This window comes from Myotis myotis, unplaced genomic scaffold, assembly GCF_014108235.1.
Source record: "Myotis myotis isolate mMyoMyo1 unplaced genomic scaffold, mMyoMyo1.p scaffold_m19_p_5, whole genome shotgun sequence".
In the NCBI taxonomy this organism is placed as follows: domain Eukaryota; kingdom Metazoa; phylum Chordata; class Mammalia; order Chiroptera; family Vespertilionidae; genus Myotis; species Myotis myotis.
In genome coordinates, this window is record NW_023416357.1 from 33,746,108 (window position 1) to 33,756,366 (window position 10,259).

The 10,259-nt window shown below is 38.6% G+C and overlaps 1 protein-coding gene across 2 annotated transcripts in view; it reads left to right on the plus strand.

Annotated features, from left to right (window-relative positions):
• LOC118656813 (regulator of G protein signaling 7 binding protein) overlaps positions 1-5,329 on the plus strand; it is a 93,303-nt gene extending 87,974 nt beyond the window's left edge. For both annotated transcript variants that reach the window (XM_036310485.1, XM_036310486.1), the window contains exon 6: positions 1,418-5,329. In XM_036310485.1, coding sequence (XP_036166378.1) covers positions 1,418-1,509 — 92 coding nt within the window. In that variant the 3' untranslated portion in view covers positions 1,510-5,329. The remainder of the gene's footprint in view (positions 1-1,417) is intronic.
• Positions 5,330-10,259: the final 4,930 nt, after the last annotated feature.

Sequence of the window (10,259 nt, forward strand, 5' to 3'; positions counted from 1 at the left end):
CCAGATTATAGTGAATTATTTTTCACCATGGAAAGGACAAAGAGAGTCTTTTTTCCCCTCCATGTTAGCATAATGAGAGTTTTAAGAAAGGATTTTAATCTGTGGAGACTGGAAAAGTGCACTGTGTTTGACTGATTTGCTGTGCCCAGCGGAGGCGCCTGTTTTCTTCCCTGGCTCCAACTTGCTATTCAGTTTCACCTAAATGTATAACATAGTACGTACCATTCCAAGGAACACTGTCAACTTGGTGGGTGATGCTCATTTGCTTACATGAACCTTTGGGAAAGGGGAAGAAAGGCCTGGGCATTGGGATGACACAATTTACATAAGAGGACCCAAAAGCCAGGACTCTTTGTTCCTGACAGTTTCCGGAGCGTCTAGGCTCAGTCATCAACAAAAACCAACCAGCCATGGGGTTGCCCGTAGCTCCAGTCTCACTATGTTCTAGCACCATCCCAGCTGGCAATGAAAAGCATACTTGTTCATGGTCCTTCTCGAGCCCCTGGGACCCACACTGGCCAGTTCTGCCCAGCAGGATATTTCTACTCACCCTCTCTTTGGACTGCACTATTTCCTAAAGCCCAGCCCCTTAAACAAGACTTGGTTTGCAGGCTTATTTCTTCCTCTATTTGTCATCATGGGGAAAAATTTCAAATAAAACATTATGAATTCAACAGCTGGCCAGCTTCTCTTGCCCTTGTTATGGATATCTATAGAAAGTTGGAAGGGAAGACTGAACGGGGAATAGTTGACACTTCTTCCTGAGACATGAAGTAGGTGAATGGAGGCAAGGCGACCTTCCTACATAAAGGGGAATAGTTAATAGTAGCTCTATTTACTAAGTGCTTCCTCTCTGCTAGGCACCAAGGTATCCACCCAAGCTAAATGTTTTTCATAGATTATTTCACTTAATCCTCATCTAAGCAATATGAAACCCTATTTGACAGATGGGGAAACTGAAGCTGAGTGAGTTTAAGTTGCATGTTCAAATCACAGAGCTGGTAAATAGCAGAGGCAAGTTTAGAAAAGAAGCCTGCTTTCCCCAAAGCGTGGGCTCTTCCCAAGAATCTATACTTTTCCCAACTGAAAGATGGCAGCTAAGCAGTTTACATTTAATTCCAAAGCCCTGCTTCTCAACTGTGTGCTCTCTGTCCCTCCCCCAGGGAACATTTGGCCATATCATTGTCACAACTGGTGGGGGAGTTGCTACTGGCATCTAGTGAGTGGAGGCCATGATGCTATTAAACATGCTACCATGCCCAGGACAGCCCCCAATAACAAAGAATTATCTGGTCCAAAATGTCCATCGTGATAAGGTTAAGAAACCTTGATTCAAAAGATGGTGGATTTTTAAAGCCAATTCACAAGAAGAAGGTTTTGTCTGTACCTCACTCATATGTACTTTGTCCCATCACAGATGACAGCAGTCTTCTAAATCTAACTTCCTACCCTCTGGTTAGAAGACGGAAGAGAAGGTTCTTTGGGCTATGTTGTCTCGTCTCCAGCTAGACAACTCCTCCTGGAAACCCACCCCAAGGGAGACCTGAAAAAAAAACCACAGACGCCGAGGACTCCAGACAGCTCGACCACAGTTATTGGTTTCTGACTATGTTTTCTATGCTTCCTTATTACTTCTATCCGCCTCTCTCTACCCTTTTAAATGATTTTACATTTGAAAGTAGCTGCTGTCAAGGGGGAAAAAACAACAACACAGATTCAAAAAGCAGGCTGTTTTTAAAAGGATTTTTAAAGTCGACATTGTTCATGTCTGCTCCAAACCATACCATGACAGATGCAAGAATTATGATTTTTAAATTATTTAAAGGTCTTTTAAAATGGATTATACAGAGAAAAATCATTTCACGTACACTAATAACCCTATAGCTCTTGCTGATCTCATGTTAACAATTTATCTTATGTGGAAGAAGTCTTTAAACATAGAAATCCATTTTAAACTGCAAAACTGTGTTAAAATCCAATCTATCAATATCATTAGAAACAATATAAGCAAACACACCACCTCACCTATTGCTTTCTCTGCTTTCATTTACATTTAGTCTTCCATTCCGTCAGAATCTAAGAGCTTCAACAGAAAAATATCTTAATTTATAATGCAGCAAAGACCATATATGAAAAGTGTTTAAATTTTGTAAATACACAATAATCCTAATACCTTCGTACAATGCATATGGGCAACTAATTTCCTTTTGATCCAATGGTGTCTTTTTCAGCTTCTTGGAGAATGAAGTAATCCAGTTAGGAAATGGTGTAGTAACATATACAATTACCCTCAAATGTAAAATTTGAATATTATGACATTTTGTTCTAATTGAACTCTGAAGCATGAAGTCTGCGCATCAGCATAGTGTTAACGCTTTAGGGCATGCTGGAATTAGCTCAGATCGTAAAAATATTTAACATTTTACATTGTTAATAAAATCTTTTCAGTTCAGCTAAGCTTGTCTCATTTTAGATGACTATGCAGATATGACTTTTCCAATGTGTACTCGGTGTCTTATCTTATGCAGATTTCTGAAAGCAGGTACATGAAGCAATACTACATTTTAGAAAGGAGGAAGCCACGTGCTGTTTTTCTGCTCACAGCTTTGTTGTGATCTTCCTCCACTAAACTTGTAACATGGTACACATGTTGTTGTATTCCCCACTGTTCTTTCTTTGGCCCATTTCTCAGACAGAATTTCCCATAGGTTGGCAGATCAGGCCTTTGGACTTCTTTTCTTTTTACCACAGTCTGAAAAATACTGAAGTCAGACAAGAGGCACCAGTGTCTGGTATAATAAAAGGATGAGCAAGATGCCTATAAGCGGTTTATTAAAAGCGCATCTTTAATCCCAACCCTATAATTTCTTCCTCCTTATGAACACAGGCATTTACATGTCCACCAATATTTTGACCTGAAAACTTTCATAAGTATATTAAAGCCTTTAGCTTTAGTGAAGATGAAGACCAGGTACAGACAAATTACTGGAATAATTAGTGTATTAGGCTGAATTATATGAAATAGCTGATATTTGACTGTTTTGACCTGAGAAATGGCAGTTTCATATAGTTCAACATAATATCTAGTGTTGTGGAGATAATCTTTGGAATTGTCTTCTAGGTTTTTCAGGTTGAAAGGATTAAAGGGTTGTAAGAGATCTCAAAGGCTATGCAGGTCGCTGTGTGGATCACACCAGCTGGCTGTTGGCCTTATTTGTGGAGTCAGAGTTGTGTTCCAATGAACTGGTAGTGGATGCATGATTATAGGTATGCTTGACTTCATATAAAGAAGTACACTAAAAAATTACCCAAGAAAATCACAATTTTCTAAATCAAATACTTGTAAAACAAAACAGTTGTGGGAATATGCTATTTAAAAGACACGTCGGGTGAGTGCCCCCCCGCAAAGCAGGTCACCATTCCCAGACTCACCTGGTCTGCAAACCTTGGTTTTCATAAACGAGGTTTGATTAAAGCTTAATGTCCTTTCCTGAATGTGGTTCATTTTTATCCCCTGGTCCATTGTTTTAGAGATTATGAAGTAGCCTAATTTGGCACGTTCTCTCTCCCCTCTCTGTCCTCTCCCATCTTTCTACTATATTAAACCCTTAGCTTCATTCTAGTTCCTACTAATCCATGCGCAGTTAATAACGGATAACTCTAACCTTGGTGTTCAGCACGTTCTTCTAAATGCCTGGCCTAAATCACTTCTGCTTGGTTAATTTGTGCTCACTCTAGCCTTAGTCTCTTAGTCTCAGCGTAAAAGTACCACTTAACTTCTGTGCAATTGTGCTTTGTACAACTGAAGACTGTTAATAAATTCAGGTCTCACCTCCATGATTGGGAGGACCATAGTAGCATTTCATGGAGATGGGAATTTGTCTAATTCCCTAGCTAGGCTTTTCATACCTAAGGTAAATAAATGCAACCACTTTCTCTTCTATTCATAGTGCCTGTTTCCCAGCCTTTGATCAGTTTTGTAGTTCCCTTAGACACACTCCAAGATTTATAGATCTTTTTTCAGTGGCAGGTCCTAAAAATTAAATTCAGTCCTCAAAGTCCTGATCACCTACACTGGCTCATAGTTGCAACAGGTAATTCACCGTCTCCCATTAGATATGCCAATGCGTCTCTTTAGGAGCCTGACCCCCTGTCCTCTCCCCACCAAAGGACTTTCTCAGGTGTAGTTCCATGAGATAGAGTTCTAATGTCTCAGCTTCCTGCTGGCATCTGCTTCCAGATTAGCAATAACACTGAGCTGATCTCTAGGGATAAGGAGAGAACCTTGAATCCATTTTGTTGCATGTACTCACGTGCTTGAAAAAGAAAAGGATGTGAGCGTCTTCTGGCACACCATCTTCCATTTTACCGCCATATTTTTAATGCCCCATGCTGCCTTCTCTTTTTTATTTTATGATTATGAGGCATGTTCTTTGCAGGAAATCTAAAAAAATACCACTAAGTATAAAGAAAATAAAAATCACCCAGATCCCGCCACGGTCACATTGTTTAAATCCACAATTCTAGGCGTTGCATCAGTCAGTGGAGGGGCCCACAGGCACTTTTGGATAAGGTTTATAAAGAAATGCCTGGAAGGCCAAGGTGTCACTTTAAAATATGGGTCCACTAATGCTTTGCACACATCGAGGACTTCTGGGTGTGCCATTGTTCTGGAGTACAAAGAAGACTTTAGAAGTAGCACAGCCCTGCTGCCTCCTCTAATGAAAGCTCATGGGGAGATTCTAAAATCCTGCCAGATCCTTTGGCTCCTTGGTGCTCCATGTAACATTTGATGCTTACTGTTTGGCAATACTGCCACCTTCTGAAAGCTGAGCTTTAGAGTGAGAGGGGGAAACCAAGTATAAAAGCATCTAATTTATCTTAGACAGCAAACAAATGGGCCATATTAACAATGATCCCATATGAATTTCAGACTCTGGAAGTCTCAGAGTTGAAAGGATCAGGGATATCACCCAGATTAATTTCCCACCCCACACACATCCCTAGGCAATGTCTATCATTTCTTTGTATTCTAGAATGTCACCAAATGCAAAATGCTCAATTTTCAGGTAACTATCGATAGCATGAAAAAGAGTAGTGATGGTATTGGCTCAAAATAAATCATTAGCATTAAATATAAAGTCCAGGAATAAACCCAAGAACATAGACGAATGGAGTACATTATAAAAATGACATTTCAAATCCCTGAGGAAAGATTAGATTATTAAGTAAATTATATTGGTACTAGAGGCTCAATGCATGGATTCATGTACCAGTGGGGTACCTTGGCCTGGCCTTTTGGGGATCAGGCCGAAACCGGCTCTCTGACATCCCCCAAGGGGTCCCTGATTGAGAGAGGGCAGTTCTCAGGTGACGCACCCCAGAATCGGGTTCCCTCCTCTGTGGTTCCAGGTGCATCACCTGAGAACCACAGCTGCCAAGTCACTGCAGCTCAGCAGCTCCTTCATTGAGCGACTGCCCCCTGGTGGTCAGTGCATGTCATAGATACCGGTTGGATGGTCACTTAGGCTTTTATATATAGATAACTGGTTAGCCATTTTGAGGAAATTATTATATCTATGCCTCATAACTTTTATCAAAATCAATTCTGACTGCAGTAAAGATTAAAATGCTAAAGCAAATAAATAAACATATAAAAGGACTAGCAGGCAATACTAATGAACATTTATATAATTTTCATGTGGAAAACAGCCTTTCTAAGCATGACACAAGAGGAAGAAACAACAAAGGAAAAGATGGACCAATTAAAAATCCAAAACTCCTATACAATGAAAAATAAATCAGATAAAGAGAAAACAAAAGTTGAAATATATGCAACAAAAAGTGTAGACCTGTAATATATATCAGGAGTTTAAATCCCACTACTTTGAGAAGTTACCATGGTTTACAATACCGTATCCTTCCAAATGTTGCCATTTCATTCTTTTCTTTTCTACTGCATTTTTTCATTATTGCTTATTTAATTGTCTATATCCACTAAACTGGAAGTTCAAGAAGGCAGCAACCATGTCTCTTTTGCTTACTGCTATATCTTCTACACCTAACACAGTGCTAGACACAAAGCAAATACTAAAAACATTTATTGGATGAGTGAGTAATGAATTCATGAGTAAATGACATTTTATGACTCAAAAAAATATCAAACTTTCCAATAGAAAATTGAGCTAAGACACGAACTGACAATGTACCATAAATTTAAATACCAAATTTATGTATAAATTTAAATGATGCACTAATGATAAATATGAAACTATTTGAATATACTGGTAATCAAAAATGTAAATTATTGTAATATATTCCTTTTTGTGTATCAGAAAGGTATAAAGAATTAAAGTGCCCAGGGACAGAAGGAAGTGTGGAAATGAATATTCTCTTACAGAGTCAACGTGAGTGTAAATTGAGTCAATCTTTCTGGAAAATATTTTGGCAATGTATTTTACATGTATGCCAGGTAATTCCACTTTAGGGAAATTCTCCTCGAAAAGGTCAGAAAAAATGAACTAAGTTACATTCATTCATCATTCAAAAAATATATGCAAGAAAGGATGCTTATAGCAGCAATATTTGGAGGAATAGAAAAATGTAAATACGTCTACAGTAAAGGGCTGGTTAAATATGGTATATCCTTTCAATGGAATACTGTGCACCAATTAAGAATAAGAATCATATGTACATGTAGGGAAATGAAGAAGCTATATTGTTAATGAAAAAAAGGAAGTTACAGAAGAAATCCATTTAAAAAAATATACATATTCATGTGTGCATTAGAGTCTGAAAGGCTATTTGCTAAAATTTTAACAGTAACTATCTCTGAGAGGTGAGATTTGGAGCAATTATATTTTCTTTTTGCATATCTGTAATTTCTGAATTTTCGACAATGAGCATGTAGTATCTGTATAATTTTTCAGGGAATAAAGAGCAATGTTCACAAATATATATTAAATATAAAACACATGTTATAAAACAGTATGGATAGTATGATACAATATTTGTAAAAAAGAAAATTATATATAAATCTATCTATGTATGTATATATATGCATAAGAAAGCTAGAAGGACATACATTAAATGTTAATAGTAGCTATTTATGGGTAGTGGGATTATGGGTGATTATTATTTCTTTTTGCTTTTCTGTGTTTTCTAATTTTTCTACAATGAATATGTATTACTTGTGTAATAAAAACTATTAATAAAAGTTAAAAAAAATAATTAAAAAGTGAAATAGACATTGTTACTCACCACTTCCCTTCATCCTCCCCATACCCAGAAAGGCAGAGAGGAGAGGAGAAGAGAGGGAGGGGAGGGGAGGGGAGGGGTGAGGAGGGGTGGGACTCAGAGGTAAGAAGAGAAGGGAGAGAGGGAAAAGGTATAGAAAGAAGTCAAAGTCAAGTCAGTGGAGGAAAGATTAAAATAGGCTTTGGAAACTATTTTACTCACGATAGCACTGTATCTAAATTTAGTTCCATTTTTCAGAAAGCTACAACAACAACAAAATACATTGAGTTAAATAATTATATTTTCTAATAAAAGAAAATTATACACATGTGTGGGGAGACATCTAGGAATTAAGCTCTGACAGGAATGTCTCCCAAGAATTTTCTCCAAAGGCAAGCTTTGCGGTCCAGCTAGTTGTCATGAGTTGTGCAGTACAGCCTAGAGCAGGGGTGTGCAAACTTTTTGACTCGAGGGCCACAATGGGTTCTTAAACTGGACCAGAGGGCCGGAACAAAAGCATGGATGGAGTGTTTGTGTGAACTAATATAAATTCAAAGTAAACATCATTACATAAAAGGGTACGGTCTTTTTTTTTTTTTTTAGTTTTATTCATTTCAAACGGGCCGTAGTTTGCCCACGGCTGGAGAGTCACACAGACTTTTGTCTGAATCTTGGCTATTCTGCAAATAAGTATACGACTATGGCTAGCAGTTCCAATATCCATTCTCTCCTTTTTTCCTGTAGTAACCGAGACCCAAAATTTCAGCGAGACACTGGCCACCTAAAGTAAAGACTCCATTTCCCAGGCTCCCTGTGGCTATACTGTATATCTGAATTTTGGACTAAAGGATCTGAATGGAATTGTGTGATTTCCAGTAACATTCCTAAAATAATGGGCATGCATTTCTATGTTCTTCCTCTTTTCCTACTAGGCTGCAATGAAAACATAACAATGGAGCTGAAACAACTATTTTGGAGTCAGAAATGGACACTACATGAAGTTAACAGAAGTGCCTTAGCAGCCCCGAGTCCCCTTTCTTCTTCTTGTTATCTGCTAAATGATGAATCCATTTATAATTTATATCTCATTTAAGGCATTAATAAGGTGAATCTTTGTACAGAAGAACCTGCTCACTAAACTAATTAACATCTGTGAGCCTCAATTGCCTCAGAGTAAAATGAAGAAAATATTAATATCACAAAAGGTTCAACCCAATAACTGTCCACTTGTTGGCTTAGTACCAAAGCTCATTTATGAGAACAATCCAAAAAATGAATCATTGCATGAGACTGCACAGAACAGTGGACAAAGGGAAATCTTTTAAATAAAGTGTTTTTAAATCAAATGGTCAATTGGTTTGCATATGAAAAAAAATTAAACTTCTATTTTGCCTCATTCCAAGTTGATTTTTGACCTTAAGGTAAATGGTAATAAAACAATAAAGCTTCCAAAGATGATATGGGAGAATATCTTCATACCCGTAGAGCTGTGAAATTGTTTCTAACAGTACTCAAACCACTTTGGAAAACTGTTTAACACTATTTACTATTGTAGAGTACATGTATACCCTGTGATCCAATAGTTTCACTCCTAGATAGAGACCTAACAAAATTGTGTGTGTGTGTGTGTGTGTGTGTGTGTGTGTGTGTGTGTGTGTATACACTCAAAGACAGGTAAAAGAATGTTCATATTGGCATTATTTTTAATAGCCAAAGCCATAAACTTTTCAAAGATCTATCAACAGAAGAATGGCAAAGTAAATTGTGTTATAGTGATATAGTTGAATACTATAGGGCGGTAAAAAGAAATGAACTCCATTACAGCCATATACAACCACATAAAAGAATGAAACCATAATAATGTTGAATGCAAGAAAGCAAGATGTGAAAGAATATACACACTGCCATTAGCAGCCAACGTTCACAGCCACTGAGAGATGGATGCCCTGGCTCAGTGAAACAGACACCATGGCACATAGGACAGCTCACCCCTAGCACTGCGCAGATCCACTAGCTTCTCACATTGAGTTGCTCCATCCAGATCAAGCTTCAGGATTCTGGGATCACAGTTCATATATACAAGATGAGGGATAATGAGACAAACCACAGCCCCACTTTGTAGTTGGTCCCAAGACTATATAGGTGATATTCATCGTGTTCCTCCTCTAATTGCCCATTCTAGACCCCCTCATTCTACTTGGGCACTCCTGACCCAGGAGTCACTTGGTGACCCAGACCCTCACCCCTGAGTGGTCAGACACCCTGGTTACCATGCCTTTAGTAGATTGTGGTTGCTGCACTTGCCCATTTACAGTTAAACTTGGGCATGAGCATACCAAGAGATGACCTGATGGGTCATCTGAGTGCCAAACACACTCCTCTGGGCCCTCATTATGTTGCAGTTACTCTGCTTCCTCGTGATAATCAGGGTCCATAACCTCGGTCAGTTTGGTAACTCTTATTTTCTGGCATGAGGAACCTAAAGTGACCAGGTAGCAGTGGTAGCTTAAGTTTAATGGGACTCTTATTTCCTACACCCTAGGACTAGGCACTCCAGACACACACGCAGTAGATCCTCAGATAAAAAGCACAAATTCCTCAGTAGATCACTGGGGCCACACCTACTTTCACCCCTTAACTTTTTTACCCATATATTCTGTGTATTAGTTACTCAGAACTATATAGTGGCCATTGACTAATTTAAGGAGTATAGTGAATTCTGAAGGTTAGTACCAAATGTTGCAAGGTGTCCTCTCCTTTCTGCCACCACTCTCTTGGAATGGCAGCTTCTGCTTGGTGGAGTATGTGTAGGAAGAGTGGATCCCACAGTTGTGTTTTCACTAATGCACATCCTTTGCTGTAAATGTTATGTAAGTCCTTGGTCTTAGGTACTGTTATGTGGTACCATGTCAGTAGATCAAACACTCTGTAAGTTCGTGGATACTGGTGCTGGCTGAAGCCCTGTAGGTGGTTGATAATGGCAAACCCATATCAAGGAAGCAGGTTTACCCTAGCCAGGGTGG